Genomic DNA, 20,483 nt, shown 5'->3' on the forward strand with positions numbered 1-20,483 from the left:
CTTCAGAGGTTGGTGACTCATCCAGGGATGGGCACGGCGGTGACGGTGGCTCCTGCTCGCTCCGCTTGTCTCCTCGTGCGCCAGATGATGATGGGTGACATTATGGACGACATCATGGGGCTCGAGTCGAGCTACAGCGACGAGGAGCTGGGCCGGGCGCATGCGGCCCTCGTCGCCGCCGGCACGGTAAGAGCGGCGTGGTCGTGGTGGTGGTGGTGTTGCCATTGGTGGTGGTGGTGCCATTGGTGGTGCCATTGGTGGTGGTGGTGGTGGTGCCATTGGTGGTGGTCATGGTGTCATTGGTGGTAGTCGTGGTGGTGGTGGTGCCATTGGTGGTGGTCGTGGTGCCATTGGTGGTGGTCGTGGTGCCATTGGTGGTGGTCTTGGTGCCATTGGTGGTCGTGGTGCCATTGGTGGTCGTGGTGCCATTGGTGGTGGTGGTGCCATTGGTGGTGGTCGTGGTGTCATTGGTGGTGGTCGTGGTGTCATTGGTGGTGGTGGTGGTGTCATTGGTGGTCGTGGTGTCATTGGTGGTGGTGGTGGTGCCATTGGTGGTCGTGGTGTCATTGGTGGTGGTCGTGGTGTAATTGGTAGTGGTCTTGGTGCCATTGGTGGTCGTGGTGCCATTGATGGTTGTGGTGGTGCCATTGGTGGTGGTCGTGGTGCCATTGGTGGTCGTGGTGCCATTAGTGGTGGTGGTGGTGCCATTGGTGGTGGTCGTGGTGTCATTGCTGGTCGTGGTGTCATTGGTGGTTGTGGTGGTGCCATTGGTGGTCGTGGTGCCATTGGTGGTGGTGGTGGTGGTGGTGTCATTGGTGGTGGTCGTGGTGCCATTGGTGGTGGTCGTGGTGCCATTGGTGGTCGCGGTGTCATTGGTGGTGGTGGTGCCATTGGTGGTGGTCGTGGTGTCATTGGTGGTCGTGATGGTGCCATTGGTGGTCGTGGTGGTGCCATTGGTGGTCTTGGTGCCATTGGTGGTGGTCGTGGTGTCATTGGTGGTGGTCGTGGTGTCATTGGTGGTCGTGGTGGTGCCATTGGTGGTCGTGGTGCCATTGGTGGTGGTCGTGATGTCATTGGTGGTGGTCGTGGTGGTGGTCGTGGTGGTGGTGGTGGTCGTGGTGTCATTGGTGGTGGTCGTGGTGTCATTGGTGGTGGTCGTGGTGTCATTGGTGGTGGTCGTGGTGTCATTGGTGGTGGTCGTGGTGTCATTGGTGGTGGTCGTGGTGTCATTGGTGGTGGTCGTGGTGTCATTGGTGGTGGTCGTGGTGTCATTGGTGGTGGTCGTGGTGTCATTGGTGGTGGTCGTCGTGTCATTGGTGGTGGTCGTGGTGTCATTGGTGGTGGTTGTGGTGTCATTGGTGGTGGTTGTGGTGTCATTGGTGGTGGTCGTGGTGTCATTGGTGGTAGTCGTGGTGCCATTGGTGGTGGTGTCATTGCTGGTCGTGGTGTCATTGGTGGTGGTGGTGGTGTCATTGGTGGTGGTCGTGGTGTCATTGGTGGTGGTGGTGGTGTCATTGGTGGTGGTCGTGGTGTCATTGGTGGTGGTCGTGGTGTCATTGGTGGTGGTCGTGGTGTCATTGGTGGTGGTCGTGGTGTCATTGGTGGTGGTAGTGGTGTCATTGCTGGTCGTGGTGTCATTGGTGGTGGTGGTGGTGCCATTGGTGGTGGTCGTGGTGTCATTGGTGGTGGTCGTGGTGTCATTGGTGGTGGTCGTCGTGTCATTGGTGGTGGTCGTGGTGTCATTGGTGGTGGTTGTGGTGTCATTGGTGGTGGTTGTGGTGTCATTGGTGGTGGTCGTGGTGTCATTGGTGGTAGTCGTGGTGCCATTGGTGGTGGTGTCATTGCTGGTCGTGGTGTCATTGGTGGTGGTGGTGGTGTCATTGGTGGTGGTCGTGGTGTCATTGGTGGTGGTGGTGGTGTCATTGGTGGTGGTCGTGGTGTCATTGGTGGTGGTCGTGGTGTCATTGGTGGTGGTCGTGGTGTCATTGGTGGTGGTCGTGGTGTCATTGGTGGTGGTAGTGGTGTCATTGCTGGTCGTGGTGTCATTGGTGGTGGTGGTGGTGCCATTGGTGGTGGTCGTAGTGCCATTGGTGGTCGTGGTGGTGCGATTGGTGGTCGTGGTGGTGACATTGGTGGTCGTGGTGGTACCAGTGGTGTGTGGGGAGCGTTGGCGCAGTGGTTCGTGCGCTGCGCTTCGAACCCAGCGAGCCGAGATCGATTCTCGCTCACGGCCACCACCAGTGACGGTTTTTGAACCGGTCCTGGGTCTCCGCTAGGTCGACTCACCCTCAAACAAGTACCTGGTGCGGTGTGTAAAATTGCCTCTAGGGAGACAAAGGAGACCGGGCGTGATGCTGGCCACCCACCCCCTCGTGTACCGTGCTGGCCTTCATTGGTGCTCGCTAACAGCACTTGCCCTTAACAGTCTCTTAAAAGTTATTCGGGGGATCTTTGTCTTTGGTACCATTGGTGGTGGAGTCAGTGGTGGTAGCGGGGGTGGTGGTGGTGCTGATAGTGATAGTGGTGGTAGTGCCAGTTGGCACATTAGGGAGGCACAATTGGTGCATCTGTCAGTCATCTCAGTCAACCCATGACACCTGGGTCTGTGCCATGACCTCCTGTCAGCGAGCCTTCGACACTTCACGTGGTGCACCTGGCCTGGCACCTGGCCTGGCACAGGCGCCAATGTGTCGTCACCGCCACTTAGTAGCGAATGACAGATGATGTTGTTGTTGGTCGTGCCGGTAGTGGTGGTCGGTGGTGGTGATGGTGCCTGTGACGTGGTAGTGGCGGCTGTGGTGTCGGCGCCGGTGATGGATCTTGGATGTGGGATATATTCCTACACAAAAAATCCCAGAGTGTAAATTTGTTTTAAAGTTTGCTGTAATGTTTGCATATGTTTTAAGTGCTAGTGTATGATTCCCATATATCAGTATATGGGTGCTATATTCATTGACATCTAAGTCTGTATGCCCAGTACAAGTCTATTGGCCCTTTATAATTCTGTAAGTCCTGCTGTCAAGGACTGTGGAAGTGTATGGGCTGTATGTCGGTCTATAGACATTACGTAATTATGTTAGCCTCTGGGCTCTGTGTAGGTCTATTAAGTGTATGTTAATCGATAGGTCCTGTAGGCCATATGTAAGTATATTGATCTATTGATCCTTTGTGTATATTTTCTATGTAAAGCTACAGTTCCTATTTAAGCCGATGGGTCCTACGGCAGTCTATGGGTTCATCTTCTTGGTTCTTTCGGTAAAGTCACGTAGAAGGGAAATAATAAAATAATACAAATAAATAATAATAAAATAATTCTCACGACGTTTCGGCCACAACGCAAGCAGCCGTCCTCAGTTGAAGAACAGGTCTGTCGCTGTCTTTCAGACAGAAGAACAGGTCTGTCGCTGTCTTTCAGACAGACCTGTTCTTCACCTGAGGACGGCTGCTTGCGTTGTGGCCAAAACGTCGTGAGAATTATTTTATTATGTTTTATTTTTATTATTTTATTATTTCCATTCTACGTGACTTTACCGAAAGAACCAAGAAGATGAATCCCTGCAGTCACGAAAGCTTTAAATCGAAATTTAAAAGTCTATGGGTTCTATACAAAGCTGCAGTTGCTGTGTTCGTCTGTGGGTCCTACAGTCGTCTGTTGATGCTAGTCGATGGGTTTAATTATTAAGCTGCAGGTGCTGCGTTAGTCTTCGGGCTAACAGAGGCCGGCGTCTGCCCCGTGCGCCACCCTCTGCTGCCCGCATGCAGGTGACACCGCGGGTCCGAGCGGGCGGCTTCAGGGGCCACCACGCGGCACTGGGACAGATGCACACGCTGCCACCCATGGCGTGCGGCGACTCCATCAAGGTGGAGATCACGGGTGAGCACGGCCCGTCGTGTGAGATCGATCGCCCGTTTAGGATGCGACGAGAAGGAAAAGCCTGGGAACCGCTGCGGTTTGCGAGGGTTTGACCGGCCGCCGTTCACTTGCAATGAGGTCTGATAACACTGGTCAACACACTTTTTCTGGCATAAGGTATTCCAACGGTTTTAAGGTAAATTTGGGGTGCTGATTCCAAATCTGGCATCAGTTTTTGTCTATTACGTCAGGTTTTTGAGATATCAAATATTGCATTTTCAATAAAAATTGCATAAGAACAATATTAAATAAATGTGAATATCTACATAAAATGATATTATAAACACACTATTCTAAAAATACAGCACCATAATTTAACACTAAAGCAGTCACTGACTCGCAACAACTTGCAATCATAAGTGACAGTGTTAATTTCGGGTAAAATCAATGAAAATGGGGTATGATGATAGCATAAAAATGAGATGTGATAGAGCAAATCAGATTTGGAATCAGCACCCTGAAATTAGTCTAAAACAGCTGCAAAAGTCCAGGCCAGAAATTTTTTTTTGTTGACCAGTGTAATTAATTAACCATTCCGCCATTCCGACAATGTATGTGTATGTCATCAAAACTAAACCGGAAGAAAAACTGAAATAAAATTACTTCACCGGTACCGAGGCTCCCACAAGGCCGTGCAGGAGGGCGTGTGGCACAGTTTGGCGCCAGCTATCATTGAGTGCGGCGGTCGTGTCGCGACAGTTCTCTGCGGTGAGTAGAGTGTCTTTAAAAGCAACGGCGCAACGCCTCTCTAAATAAAATTAACGCTGAGCCGCGTACGCGTTCCGAGATTCAGCGGTGAACGGGGACGCACCCTGCAACTTACAGGCGACTCGGAAACGGGATAGGGTTCATTGAGGTGACTCGGTCGCTCAGAGGTCAGAGAGTGCCGAGCTGGCACCGCTGAGATACCGGTGTTGAATCTTGGCTTCAGTCGCCTGTGTAGTCCACTCAGTCCCCAATGATTGTAAACATTTTCAATTGCTTGAGGTGGTGTTGCTCTGCGCTGACGACGGCGTTGGTCGTGAATTCTCACTCAACAGTGTGAGCCGCGCGAAGGCCGTTGCCGTTTCGTACTCCCTGAAAATTTTTATTTCACTAGAATGAATTTGTCTACGTTTTGTTGACTCCCAGCACACCCTCAGATTAGCACGGTGTGCTACGTGCGGTGCAAAAGCAGTTCAACATGTGTGCGTACATAAGCGCTCAGGGTGGTCACCGATGACTGAGCGAAAAAAAAAAACCCCATCGCATTAAGCTTGGTTCATCGCTAAATTTGGATAAATTCCAACCCATCAAGCCACTTTGGAGCTCATCGCCAACCCCACGAATGTGACCTTAGTCCTCTGGCCTAATCGGACTTTCGCATGAACAATTAGCCACGTGTGCTCCCAAGACTCATTTCCATAATCGCTGCGTTTAAGATAAGATGAGATCGGCGGCAAAATCGGCCCGTCGGGGACGCGGCAGATAACAACAAAGCAGAGGCCGTTGTAAATCGCTGCTGCCCCCTTTTTTTTTAGCCGTCGCTCCTGCGCTCCGCACCCAGCCGAATCAGTGGCGCTTTCAAACCACTTCCCAAAATATTGTCTCGGCTACGCCCGTCGGTTTAGCCCGTCGGTTTAGCCTCGCTCCCAAAATGAAAGAAACAGGAGGGCGGCCGCAATAATATGCATAACCCGTACAGCCTGGCGGGCGATCGGGAGAATCATCACATCTCCTCTTAGACACGTGATGTTAAATCAATTAGTCACGTGGCAGAAGTGCGTGCACGTGTGTGCGAATGTGTTGTGTTTTTATTTTGAAGCAGTAGTGTAGTGGTTAGTGCGCTGCGCTATGAACCTTGTGAACCCGAGTTTGATTCCCGCTCAAAGCCAACACCAGCGATGATTATCTGAACCGGTCCTGGGCCTCCCCTAGGTCGAATCAGCCTCAAATGAGTACCTGGTGCCTATATGTATTGCTCCACCATGTTCTGAAGTGAGCAGTGGCTCCATCGCGGCAGCTGCGTTGGGTTACAGATACTTTTGACTTTCAACAAACTGCTGCTCATTTTGTTAATCACAGAGGGATGATGGGCCGAGTGCTCTGAACCTGGCCACCTGATTTTGATTCCGGGCCGTGGCTTACACATCAGCGGCGAGTGATGCCTGAACCAGTCCTGACCTCCCCACCACATTCAATCCACACTGACCAGCATGGCGAAGTATGGTCAAACAATCTCCGTGGTGGGATGGGGCGGTCTTCATCTCGCAGTGGATTGACAAAGGATGGTGAAATGGGTGCCACGGTGGCGAGATGTTAACTTCCTCGACTTGTATCCAGGAGATCGTGGGTTCAATTCCAACCGTGACGCCTGTACAGTAAAACCTTGGATTGCGAGCATAATTCGTTCCGGAAACGTGTTTGTAATCTAAAGCACTCGTATATCAGTTGTGATCACGTGATGCTCGGCAGACAAAGCGTATACGCGCACTACTCGTATTGCAAGACCTCGCTCGTTTATCAAATTAATATTTATTAAAAAAAAGTGCTCGTCTTGCAAAACACTCGCAGACCAAGTTACTCGCAATCCAAGGTTTTACTGTAAATTCGGTGTTTGCATGTACTCTGAACATGTGTTCAGTGTATTCTTAGGTTTTTTCGGTAAAGTCACGTAGGTAAAACATCAAAATTAATGAAAATAAAATAAAATAAAACAAAAATCACGACGTTTCGGAGGCAACACAAGTCTCCGTCATCAGGTGGGACCGTCACAGCCGAATTAGCTGCATCAAGTGAGGCAATGATTCAAGATGTAATCCCTCATAAGCAAGTTGAAGGGGGGAGGAGAGGGGGGATTACATATTGAATCATTGCCTCACTTGATGCAGCTAATTCGGCTGTGACGGTCCCACCTGATGACGAAGACTTGTGTTGCCTCCGAAACGTCGTGATTTTTGTTTTATTTTATTTTATTTTCATTAATTTTGATGTTTTACCTACGTGACTTTACCGAAAAAACCTAAGAATATGATTCCTTGCAGTCACGAAAGCTTCAAATCTAGAATGTGTTCAGTGTATTTGCTTGTTATAAATTTCCACAAGATCAGCCACTTCATCGAGATAATCATTTGTGATGGGCAGGTCACTTCTGAAAAAGAGCTATTAGGCCTTAGCTGGTAAAATAAAAACAGTTTAGTCGTAGCCGTGCTGCTGTCGCCAGCTCTCGCGAGATGTTAACCGCTTCGCATTGTATACAGGAGGTCGTGGGTTTGATCCCGACTCTGATAGCTGCTGTATATTTGGAGTTTGAATGTTCTCCCCATGGTCGCGTGCGATTTGCTCCGGGTCCTTCAGTTTTTCCCTCGCTTCTGAAAAAGAGCTATATAGCTCAGTGGGCCTTACCTGATAAACAGAACGTTTAGTTTAGTTTTAATTGTTATAATCAGTGATACCAATACATCAGAACATTTTGATTTAAAGCTTTCGTGACTGCAGGGATTCATATTCTTGGTTCTGTCGATAAAGTCACGTAGAAGGGAAATAATACAATAATAAAAATATAAACAATACCATTTTCTTGCTGTGGATTTCACATCTGATGACGATTGCTTGTGTTGCAGTCGAAACGTCGTGATAATTTTATTGTTTTATAATTTTTCTTTTATTTTATTTCCCTTCTACGTGACTTTACCGAAAGAACCAATAATATTAATACATCAGTAGTTATACTCTGGGATTGGTGATGATGCAGTGGTTGGCATATTGCACTTTGAACCCCATGACCTGAGTTAATCCTTCACCGACCAATGCCGACCAGTCAGGTGAAGTATGACGTTTAAATTAAACCACAACACTGCCATTGTAGAGCTCGCCCTCAGTCGAGGCTCTTGTGGAAGCGGTGGCGTTCGCTAGTAATTGCAGGGCTGCTCCTTTACCCTATTGCCTTTACAAATGATACATTTATTCGAAATGTTTTTTTAAAAATCAGAATTGCAACGATTGCATTTTTATTTTTCAAAAGATGTTTGTTTTCATCGTCGTCTTTGTCGTCACGACATCCTCGTCATATTACGACTAATGACGAACTGAATGATGTTTCATCTTCTTGGTTCTTTCGGTGAAGTCACGTAGAATGGAAATAATAAAATAATAAAAATAAAACACAATAGAATAATATAGTATAATAATATAATATAATAAAATAAAATAATAATAAAATAAAATAATAAAATAGGGTTAGGGTTAGGTCCATTCTACGTGAATTTACCGAAAGAACCAAGAAGATGAATCCCTGCAGTCACGAAAGCTTTACATCGAAATTTGAATGATGTTTATTGGTCATTCCGCCGTAGGGCGGCATGGCAGGTGCAGTGGTAACGCTAGTGACAATAAAGGGTTCTAGGTTAAATTCCTGACTCCGGCGCCTTTCTACCCGGAGTTTGTACGTTCTCCCATGGTTCTGTATGGGTTTCCCCCGTGTTCTCTGCTTTCCTCCCATAGCTTGACAAAACGGTGACAATTGTAACTGCTGTTGGTGACAAAACATCCCAGGGTTGAAAAATTACCTGGGATTACGCGCAGCAGCGGTAGCAGCATCATCAGCCACCTCCTTGCGAAAAACCTGGCAGGACCCTTCCTGATTAAACGAGCGTAAAACATTATAACAGGACCGCTTATAAATCAAGAACTAAAATTGGCACCGGGGGTGAGCTCCCGGGTCCACGAAGGCAGTTCACAAGAAATAAACGGTTCAAGTGCCAAACGTCAATCTGGCTGTTTACCCACTTGCTGACAAACACAATCATCGCAGCACACACAGCCACGCCGTTTTCCTCGAGGCACGCCGTGACACGGTGTGACACGCTGTCAAGTAACGAGCGTCGTCCCCATGATTTACCGGCAGCGGAAATTAAATTGTGCTGGCTTGGATGGATCGCTGCATTTTGGTGGCAGCAGTCCGTATAAAACTAAACAATTTGTTTTATTTTACTATGTAAGGCCTACTGAGCTATGTAGTGACATGGCCATCACAAATGATTAGCTCAGTGAAGTGGCTGATTATGTGGAAATTTATAGCAAGCAAATACACTGAACACATATTCAGAGTACACGCAAACTCCGAATATACAGGTGTCAGGGTTGGAATTAAACCCACGATCTCCTCTATACCAGGCAAGGTAGTTAACATTTCTCCACCGTGGCACCGGATTTGGGAGGCCTTCATCCAGCAATGGATTGACCATGGCTGATGACGATGATGGTGATGATGATGAAAATGACAAACTGCCAACGTTCCATTGTTAAAACATTAAATCGTGTTTTTTTCTAGAGTTGGAGGCTCGCGCGCTGGTGAAGGAGAGGAGGAAAAAGGAGAGCCACAACCTCAGTGAGTTTTATTCGTGGAAATCAGAGAAGTGAACAGCTGATGAGGATTGCGATCTATGTTCAAGCCCCAGGAACTGGATCCTCCGGGTTTTTCCTCCACATGTATAAACGTGCTTTTGGAGCATTTGGCTGCTCCTAAAAATTACCACGTGATAAGCCACTTAATGGGGCTATCATTAGTGGCCAGGTCGCTTCTGAAAAAAAGCTGTATACCTAAGTGGGCCTTAATTGGTAACATAAAATATGTTTTAGAGTTTAGTTTTATCTTAAGATCTCCGTTGTATAACATCTGTGCCGTCGCAGGACGCCCATGAAGCAGAGCTTATCAGCTCACTGGGCCCTTGCTTTGAAAATAAATAAAACCTCTGGAGGAGACCTTTGGAGCTCCCACTGTGGAGGCCTTCGTGCCAGCAGCGACGTGAGTAAGGAATTGCCGGGCCGCACCCTTCACCGTGTTTTTCTTCCCACCAGTCGAACGGCGACGAAGGTTCAACATCAACGATCGTATCAAGGAGCTGGGAGCCCTGATCACCAAGTCGAGTGATCCGTGAGTGCCACGCTCTTTCACTCCGCTCACAAAGACAAAGATCCCCCGTATAGCCTTAACAGACTGTTGGGGCAAGTGCTTTTAGCGAGCAGCATCTATGAAGGACGGCACGGCACACGAGAAGGTGGGTGGCCAACACCACCCCCGGCTGTCTTTGTCTCCCCAGTGGCGATGTTTACACACCGCACAAGGTACTCATTTGAGGCTGAGTCAACCCAGAGGAGGCCCAGGACCGGTTCAGATAATCGTCATTGGTGTATATGCCGTGAGCAGGAATCGAATTTGGGTTCGTAGTGCAGCGCGCTAACCGCTGCACCACCGCTCCCGACGCTCTTTTACTGTGCTCACTCCCCTTGCACTTTGAGCAGTCCCCCTCCTTAGCCTCCATCCGTACCGCTCACAAAGCCTCACCTATTCTCCATTGCTCATTCTCTTCCCCTTCCCTCCACTCGCCCCTCCACTCCTTCCCAACCCTCCGCTACCCTTTCGTGACCCCCATGTGCCCTCTGCTGCGGTCACTCATTCATCAACCCTTGCACGCCCCTGCCATCTAAATCATTCTCGATTTTGTCACCGTTTGTTTTTAAACTACGTGAAGCGGCTTGAGTGAAGGCGCTCTATAAATATGAAGTGAGGTAAGGGTGGCTCCACACTATCAATTTAACATTAGGCAAATTAAACATCGTCATTGTCACGCCCGTAATCATCATCAACACTCATGTTCAATCCACTGCTGGATGAAGGCCTTCCACCCCTCGCGACCCAGCGATGAACTGATCTACCCGGCACCTACCAGCCCACGAGGTGATTTCATTGCTCCATCTCCCTGGTGGACACCTGCTTTGAACCGCAAAAACCATGGCAACAACTGGGGAACGTGCCACCACGAAACAATGTTAAGCCTTTCCCAGCACCAGGAGAAAGTCTCAACTTTATCGGTATCACGGCTCTCACAAGGCCATGCGGGAGGGCGTGTGGCACAGTTTGGCGTCGGCTCTCATAGAGTGCGGTTTGGTCGCTACAGTTCCCTCCAGTGAATACAACGTCTTTAATAACAATGGCGCTAGGCCTCTCTAAATAAAATGAATGGTGAGCCGCTTGTGGGTTCAGAGATTCAGCGGTGAATGGAACCCACCTTGCAACTTGCAGTCTCGGAACGGGAAAGGGTTAAGATCAAAAAAAGAAATGTAGCAGGCACTTCCTGAAAAAAAGTCCACAGACTCGGTGTGGTTTTTCGTGGATAAAGAAGCGAATATATTTGTTATTAGTTTATCCGTCACTGCAAGTATCTTAGCAGTGGCTGATGGGGTAATAGAGGGCTACAATGCTCACCTGGCAAAACTGCGTGTCTGATTTTAGCACCGTGCTCGGTCGCTTCCTGTCACTACAAGGGCCCTCTCACAGTGATAGCAGCGATTGGAATGTGTGTGGTGTGCGTCCTTGACCCTCGGTCAGGAAAACACTGCCCGCCCCATCAGTTTAAAATCCGCAAGACACAGCCCACACTTATCCGTCTCTGTCTCCCCATCCCTCGGTTTCCTTTTGGCCGGGAAGGGTTCATGACCAACACGACAGCTCCAGTATTTTGTCTGCGCGTGCCAGAGGAGTCGGCATGGGGTTACATTGTGGGGGGGGGGGGGGGGGTTGCACTTTGCTGCGGCCGCACTAGTCGGCGCATACTTCACATGTTGTTACATTTAAAAAAAGAAAAAAACGTGACCAAAATAGACTTGTAAATAAGGTGTGATGAGACCGTGACCGCCCGCGTATGGCGCTGCGCTGAAGTATATCACGCGTCACATTTCTGCGGGGCGTCGGATTGCCTCCGCGTCCTGCGTGGGCCCTCCTCTCCAAACACCGGCACTCATCCCTCTGCAGCCGCTCGGAGAATCGTGGCTCCAACCACTCGGCGCGTGGAAGGGCCCATCGGCTCACTACATTTGAGAGCCCACTGTAAGCACGGGTGGTTGAGAACCGAATTCGAACTTTAGGATCTCAGCGGGCAATTCTTTATCCCCCTTTGTTTCGTCTCATCGGCGAGGGAGAACGCGAGCGGTGGCTAGCGCTGTTGGGTCTGGGTGGAAGGCGCAGCCCTGCAATGGGCTCGATCGCTCCACTGCTGGCAGAAGGGTCTCCACTTGCAGGGAGATCTAGAGGTGTTTTGGGCCTTTACACTTCTAAGCCATGGAACGTCTTGGACTGCGCTTTCCGCAGGAGTTAGGGTGGACGTTTAAATATAATCCATATCGTTCATGCTCCTGCGATTAGGGCTCATGTTACTGTTGAGGGTATAATTCTGAGATGGCCAGGAGGGTCGAGGGGCTTCATAATTGTTGTGTCAGAGCCTTTGAGCTGCCACTGCGTACATCCTAAGTGCAAATCTTGGTTTTCAGCTTGCGACATTGCGAATTTAGTAAATGGTCACCAATTGTCACCAATCACTGCACAGCAATCTTCCTACTTTATACTGTCCTTCATCTACGAAGCCACATGTCCCATTTCTGCATGGGGGTCGGCTGCTCGGATTTCTTTCTCCATGTGCTACTATTCTGTGCCTCGTCTCTTAACTCAATCTCTCTCCTTGCGTAGAGGCCCATAGATGCCTATACACTTGCACGATCCATAAGCAACCTCTAAACTCATATACACTTGCATGGTCCATGGATGTACGTGAGACCCATCGAGTCATATACACTTATATGATCCATAGGCTTACATGGAGACCCAGACTCATATGCGCTTATATAATCCACAGACTTACATCGAGATCCGTAAACTCATATACGCTTACATTATCCATAGGCTACACATAGCGACCCACAGACTGTACTGTACACTTGCTGTACACTTACATGATACATGGAAGTACGTAGAGGCCCATTGTGAAGAACAAAAAAATGTACGCTCACTCGCGACACCGTCTGAATGTCTCTTGTGGCCACCCGCCCTCCCTCCTACCCGCCCCCATCCGCCCACTTGCCGGGCCACAGGGACATCCGCTGGAACAAGGGCACCATCCTGAAGGCGTCGGTAGACTACATCCGCCGCCTGCAGCGCGACCAGCAGCGCTCGCGTGACATGGAGACACGGCAGCGGCTGCTGGAGGAGGCCAATGCCATCCTGGGCCTGCGCATACAGGTTCGGCGCTACAGGTGCCAGCGTTCGAAGGGGGGTGGGGGGGGGGGCTTTGGTGGGATCCACTTGGTGGGCCGTTCCTGGTGGGTCCTAACCGGGTGGGTCGACCCGGTGGGCCCTACCCGGTGTGCCCTATTCGGTCGTCTCTACCTGGTGGGCCCTATCCTGGTGGGCCGTACCTGGTTCGCCCTACCCGGTGGACCCTAACCCGGTGGGCCCTAACCTGGTGGGTCCCAATCTGGTGGGCTCAACCCGATTGGCCTTACCCAGTGGCCCCTACCTGGTGGGCCCTACCGGACGACAGTGACTGTACTTTGCCAGCAGAAGTTACTGTCTGGGGTTGTACTCAGCGTGTTCTCAATTGGTTTGAGGAAATCGACCACCTCCCTGCCTTACCTGTCAGCCTTCCTACAAGCGTGCATGCCTACTTACCTTCATGACTGCCAGGCTTCTTGCTGGTCTGCTTCCCTACCTAACTATCTATCACAACCGACTATGTACATACCTATCTGAATGCTTTTCTACCTGCCTGCCTTCCAGTTGACAAAAAAAATTCATAAAATTGTAAGTTAGTTTGCTCACTTTTTATTTTACTTTTCTTGTTACCACATTCTCTAGATTTTGGAGGGTTTGTATTAAAGTGTGAGGTGTGTGGCTGGGATATCAAATGTGCAGAGCTTTATTGACACTGGGCACACGTTTGGGGTGCATCTCATTTCCCAGAGCATCTTATAATCCAAAGCATTTGGTATTTGATAGTTACATTTTGACATGCAATTTTATTGAGGGATTGTGTGCTGTCTTGGTGTGGTCTGGGACTGTTGTTTTTGTTTTGCTGCCTTGCCCAAGATTGCATTTGGTATTCAACAATCTACAGGAATTTATGTCCTTATGCAATTTGTACTTACATGATTTATTTTCATTCATATTTCGTGACTTTCTTAGCTTTACTATACTTTGCACTCCTATCGGTTTTTGTATTGGACATCTGTGAAAAAGAGCTTCACAGTTCATCGGATTCTTCCAGTCTAAACAAAGATTCTGATTGTAATTTATACATTTTCTTTGCTCCCAGGAACTTGAGAGGCAGGCCCAAGCCAGCGGCCTGCCACTTGTCTTCTCTTCCAGCCTGGAAGAGGAAGAGCAGCCAGGCTGGCTGGCCAGGCGAGGCTCAGGCACCGAGGTGGAACAGGCCGAGCCGCTGAGTCCCACGGCGACGGTTTCCAACGGCGGTGGCCATTGCCCGTCAGACAGGAGGCAGTGGCCCCACGTGGGCGCCTCCTCGTGCTGTTACGCAAGTCCGTTCAAGCGCAGCTTTGATAGTGGCGGATTATCTGCAGAGGGCAGCCTATCCCCATCGTAAACAAAAAAATGTGTTTGAAGCGTCGCCCGGAACAGGCGCCCGATCTCGTCGCAACTCACAAGCTAAAGCAGGCTCGAGCCTGGATAGCTATTACTTGGTTGTTTCTGGACACAGACCCAAAGGGCCCAGACGCATTGCGGTCAGCAACAAACGGCAACCATTAAAATTGTAGTCGACGAATCGTAATGCGTTTTTTGTAGTTGAGCAAGGGGAGGGGAGGAGGGAATTTCAATTGCAAGGGGTGCGATTGAAGACTCAGAAAGAGAAGCGTTGTGACCTTGTGTGGTGTTGTTAGTGGGTGAGCGAGTGGGAGAGCGAGCGAGTGGGGAGAGCAAGCGAGTGGGTGGCTGTGTAAGTCAGCGAGTTGTTGTGACGGGTGAGACGAAACAGTCTGGTGGTGGCAGAGCGAGTCCTCAATGCGGGCGGGGGGAATCAAAGAGTGGAGTTCACGGGAACAGTAAATCATGGTGGTAGCGATAGAAGAATGATTGTATGGGGGTAGACCATGAGGGTTGCCACCTCTGAGATATAAAAGAAAACAGGGGACATAGCATGGGAAGATGACTATCTCGCAATACTGGAAGAGGGGAGAACTACACTCAAATGCATTGCCTTGAGTTGCGTATTATTATGTAAGTATTCAAATGACCTGTGATTGTTAATGTCCTGCGAAGACTCACAGGGCAGCATCTGACTAACGAAGGGGACGATGCTGGGGAAACCCGGACAGCTGGCGATCATAGTGGCCACCTCACAAGCCAGGCAGCCGCGCCGGGCTACCCGATGGGCAGTGCGGCATGATACATTGTTGTACTCTACTGTCTATGTTCCCATCTTCTACGCTCCCCACCTTCACCAAATTAAACCCCCACGACCCGCGCGGCGCGGGGAGGCCCTCGTCTAGCGGTGGATTGCCAAAAAGGGGGCTGTGCATTTCGACTTGAAACTTTCGCGACTGCAGGAATTCGTATTGGTTCTTTCGGTAATGTCACGTAGGGGCTGTGCATGTTCATAATTTCACAGGGTTGCCGCTTGTGCATGATTCGTATGGACAGAACTAACGGGAGGAATAGTGGTGCAGTAGTAACACTTGTGACCCACGAAGGGGCCCCGAGTTCAATTCCGGGACTTTCTGAGTGGAGTTGGTATGTTCTCCCCCTGTCCTGCATCGCTTTCCTCTGGGTTCTCGGGTTGCCTTCCATCACAAAAAAAGGAGATCCATGCAATGTAACCAGCATTGGCCAAACATCGCAATGCTGACATTTTTTTTTTTACCTGCAAACGACTCGGGATTACACACAGAGTAGCAGTAGAAACAGCAACATTGCCCTCCTCCTGTGAAAACGTGGCAGGACCCTCCTGAAGACGAGTTGAAACTCGTTGAGTGATATTCTTAGGTTTTTTCGGTAAAGTCACGTAGGTAAAACATCAAAATTAATGAAAATAAAATAAAACAATTATTTTTTTTCATTAATTTTGATGTTTTACCTACGTGACTTTACCGAAAAAACCTAAGAATATGATTCCTTGCAGTCACGAAAGCTTCAAATCTAGAATCGTTGAGTGATGCTTTTCCTGGGTAAACAAGCGTAGATAGTAATAATAATGACGCGTGCCATAAGATGGGTCTCCAGAGCAATATTTGTACTCGTTTTGACCATTGAAATAGCTCGGCGTGATATGACACCGGTTTGTTTGCCAGGATATATCGTGCCTTTGAAGTACATGTCGTAACAATACTTTCATGCCTCATATCGCTGCCCATGTGTTGATGAACTCAAATGTGGCAACCCTCTTCTAACTCGCGGGCGAGTAACCGGCGGCTTGCGATCGGAAGTTCCACTGGTGTTGAACTGACTCAGCCCATCATCCCTCCGGAGCTCCATAAAATAATGACCACGTTGTGGGGAAGCCGACAGTGGTTGTCCAATGGATAGACCCGCCCCTGACATAGGAACGCGGAATTTCCATCACCGGCTCGGGACTGTGAATAGGAGATGAGCATGGGGTCAATGCCCTTTCAGGGCAGCGAGTCGCTCTGACACTGTTATTATTCTGTAGCGAAGCGTTGATTGACGGCTCACAACCGTGCAAGACGTCGATTATTTGCGGATTGCGCAAACGATGTGCACACGTGACATTTAAAGGTTAACGGGCGGAAACCAAACCGCGCAGAGGAGTAACTTATAATACTAATAAAGCGACAAGCTTGCAAATCGGATTAAAAATATATATAAAATCGATTCTTTAATCGAATCGTGATCTCGATTGTGATGATGAATCAATCCTCTGGGGGGGCAGGGGATGGAGGTGGGGGGTGGGGGGCGTGGGTGAGCGGTGGCGTTATGCTCATAGTGTTAAGTTGTTTACAACGCCATTATTATTGCTGTCGTTATTTTCGGGGGTTTTGCTGTAATGTTTTACTGGTAATTTGGGCAGCTCATTACTATTATCACTATGCCTGTTCTCAAAAGTCCTGCTGCAACGAGTTCGAGCTGACGTGCCTTGTTTTCTACTGAATCAGAAATTTAAGACGTTCATAAACGTCTGGCAGTCATTGTTGTGCCTAATTACTAGCGACGCGTAACGCAACAATGCGACCCCTCTGTTACGGATATTAGGATTTTATTTTTTAAAACTAACCAGCTCCTTTCTCAATCCGCTGCTGGACCCAAAGCCATGCCATGTCGGTCGTTGAAGGCTGTGTGACCGTACTTCACCAGCCTGAGGGCCAGGATCAGATCGGATATCACTCCTCCTCCTGTTGATGTCGAGCGACAGCTGTGATTTCACATCGAGGTGTGTGCTTCATGAGCCGGATGATTGCGTCAGGATTCGCGGAGCGGTGCAGCGTCGCTGCGATGGTGACGATGCCGACCCTTCGTCTTTGTGAATCGAGGGCACCGAGTTTGCGTTCCACGGTTCTCTTCTGGGTGGCGATCACGGTCGCACCGCACACTGCGGGAGAGAGTTATTGATTTTCAACGTGTGAATTGTCATCATCGTCGCCGGGTATCTGCGTCCGCTGCCGCCACCATGGTTTTGTCGGGCTTTTTGATGTTAGCCGTGGTGAGGAATCTAAGAACTCAGGTGGAGTGCTGGGGCCAACCCCTGCCGCTACCACTCCATCCAGGATGAAGTTGCCCGATGGATGATGAGAGGACCCTTCGTAGATAGATTCTGGTTGTGGATATACAGAGATTGCAGATGTAAGATGAGTCTGGATTAGAGGGTTTCACCAAAAGTTATTTCTGACATTGCTAGTGCTTATGCGGAGTGGTGGCGCAATGGTTAGCGTACTTCACGTTGAGATTGCCGACCCGAGTTCAGTTCCCGACCACGGCTGTCACAAGCGGGGAGTGCTATCTGAACCGATCCTGGAACTTCCCCTTCTTCGCCAACCCGCACTGACCAGCGCGGTGAAGTATGGTCAAACAAGACCACCCCCCTCTCCGATGACCAACACGGCGCGGAGAGGCCTTCATCCAGCAGTGGATCATTGACAAAGGCCCGAACGTTATTACTGTTACTACTGCTCGCGAAAGTAAATGCCATTTTATAATGCTTTGATTAATTAGCGTGATACGTTTTATATGCGAATCTACTACTGGATTTGTTTTTATAATATTGTAATACTGTTGGTGTGATATTTCATACGGTGTAAAAACTATCCTGTAAATATTACTCTTTCGGTGTAGGCTGAACCACTATTTTGCTTCTCTTAGATACAATAAAACAATTAATGCTTCCTTTTCCAGGCTCAAATAAAAGTTTTTTTGTATGCATGGATTAATTGTAGTGGTTGTTGTGTCTATGGGACCCGTTTTTTGTTGCCAGTATCAAGATGATGATATGAAGAACAGGGTTCACCCTCAGCGGTTAAGATGCTCAAACACCAAAATAGATACACCTACTGCAAGGCATCACGTCTGCATTTTTCTTGATCACCAAAAGCTTTTAATGGTTTTTGATATTTACATTGTTTCTGTGCCACTCGGCTCTTGGCATCGTTCTCTGGTCTTACACTGGTGTCGGGACAAGGACACGGATGGAGGCTGTCTCTGGCGTAGGCCAATCAGTTTTGAGGACTATGCGGACATTATCATCAAAGCACGCCTGCATGTGTTACCACAGGCTTGTGTGGTTCGTGCAGACTTGATGCCTCGCATACGGCGTGTCTATTTGGTGTTCGAACATCCTGTATTATTGCGGAAAAGGCTAATGTTTATTCCTTTTTCACCATTTTATTTTGCGAATTTTTATTTTTTACCGCTAATTAATCAAATAATCGACCATTATCTATTTTTGAGCTCATAACACGTGCATCGAATCGCCGTGAGAACCGATGTTTTTTTTGTTCCTTTGCCATCGATGGATTCGCGTGCTCTTCAGTGCGAGGCCCGCGGGTCACTGGCGGCCCCTGGCGGCCTTCAGTGCGGCCTCGTGACAACTCAGACGGTGAAGCAGAGGTCGCAAACGGGTTTTGATTCCTTACCCGTACCCGTACCCTACCCGAAATGAGTGACAACCGGTTACTCACCAGTGACTCACGGCCTACCCGTACCCGGCCGCACAGGGTCACAAACGGCTACCCGTACCCGGCCGGGTACGGGTAGCCGGGTATCGGGTAGCGTACGGGTATCGGGTACCCGGTTGCGACCTCTGCGGTGAAGACACTCCTCCCCGTTCCAATGAGAAGTCCCACTGGTGTTGAACTGACTCAGCCCATCATCCCTCCGAGACGGGGGGGGGGGGCGATAAAATGAATACCACGTCGTGGGGAAAGTCCACAGTGGCTTTCCAATGAGATAGACCCGCCCCTGACATAGGAACGTGGAATTCCCATCACCGGCTCAGGACTGTAAACAGGAGCATGGCGTCAATGCGCATTCGGGGCAGCGAATCACTCTGACATCTGCATTATTATTATTCTGTAGCAATGCGTTGATTGACGGCTCAAAACCGATTATCGCGAACCTATCGTGCTGTCACAAACCTCCAATGGTTACAAATGTGTGGTGGACCTCACACTGGCGATGTCTCATCGGCGAAAGTGCAACCCCCCCACCCCCCACCGATGAAAATGAGTGAAGAACACTGGTGGATGCCACGAACGTTGCGGCTTTACAGGTTTGCATTACCCCCTACAGCCACTGGAGGCGCTACCATCACCATTCGTGGGATCGTTATCGCTGGGGGCTGGCGAGGTCTCGTCTCAATATCGTTCGTTGTTTGCCACGGTTTACGAGTGTTGCTCATCGTACGCGGTGTTCTATTGTCCACTGCGCGTGTCGTCTATGTTGCACGCTTTAGCCTGAGTTGCCCATTGTGTGCCTGCGTCAAGGTCATGACCCAGCGGGTAGCCCGCCCCTCACCCACCCGTCCAGAAATAGAACCCAAAATTGACCCTCCCCCCTGTATAGCCTCAACAGGCTGTTGGGGCAAGTGCTGCTTGCGAGCACCTATGAAGGCCGGCACGGCACACGAGGGGGTGGGTGGCCAGCACCATGCACAGCCGCCGTTGCCTCCCGAGTTTCGATGTTTACAGATCGCATCACGTGCTCATCTGAGGCTGAGTCGACCTAGGGGGAGGCTCAGTAATTGATTCAAATGATCATCACTGGTGTTGGCAGTGAGCGGAAAATCGAGCTCGTGTCTCTGGGTTTGTAGCGCAGCGCGCTAACCGCTACACTACCGCTCCCCACCCATCCAATCACCTACAACCACTCAACAACAACAACAAACGCTTACCACTAAGTAGCGGTGGCGTCACCACAGCACGTGTGCCATGCTAGGTGCACTGAGGCCACGTGAAGGCTCGCTGGCAGGTCACGGGAAAGTCCCAGGTGCCATGTGTTGACCGACTGAGATGACTGGCAGATGCACCACCTGTGCCAACTTGCTGTGCTTTAGCCACCCGGCGCTCCACTCGTTGTTGTGATCGTCGCTCCCCTTGCCTTCCGTTGTTGCTGGAGGGCGACTGCCTCCAACTGCCCAGTAGCAGCGTCCTTCACGGACCTCCTCCAGAGAGGCCGATCTCGACACCGCCGCTTGTGCCATAAATTCGCGGTTCGAATCCGGAAGGCAGCGCTAATTAATGCTGCGGGTTTATTCATCACAAAATACACGCCATCAGCTGCACGGTCGACATTAAAACC

The 20,483-nt window shown here is 49.6% G+C and overlaps 1 protein-coding gene across 1 annotated transcript in view; it reads left to right on the forward strand.

Annotated features, from left to right (window-relative positions):
- LOC144729501 (uncharacterized) overlaps positions 1-20,483 on the forward strand; it is an 88,374-nt gene that overhangs the window by 5,444 nt on the left and 62,447 nt on the right. The window contains exons 3-8 of the mRNA XM_078609837.1: positions 85-186; positions 3,763-3,874; positions 9,225-9,281; positions 9,752-9,827; positions 12,818-12,965; positions 14,038-14,232. Coding sequence (XP_078465963.1) covers positions 85-186; positions 3,763-3,874; positions 9,225-9,281; positions 9,752-9,827; positions 12,818-12,965; positions 14,038-14,232 — 690 coding nt within the window. The remainder of the gene's footprint in view (positions 1-84; positions 187-3,762; positions 3,875-9,224; positions 9,282-9,751; positions 9,828-12,817; positions 12,966-14,037; positions 14,233-20,483) is intronic.

This window comes from Lampetra planeri, chromosome 32, assembly GCF_965212315.1.
Source record: "Lampetra planeri chromosome 32, kcLamPlan1.2.h2, whole genome shotgun sequence".
Taxonomy (NCBI): Eukaryota; Metazoa; Chordata; class Hyperoartia; order Petromyzontiformes; family Petromyzontidae; genus Lampetra; species Lampetra planeri.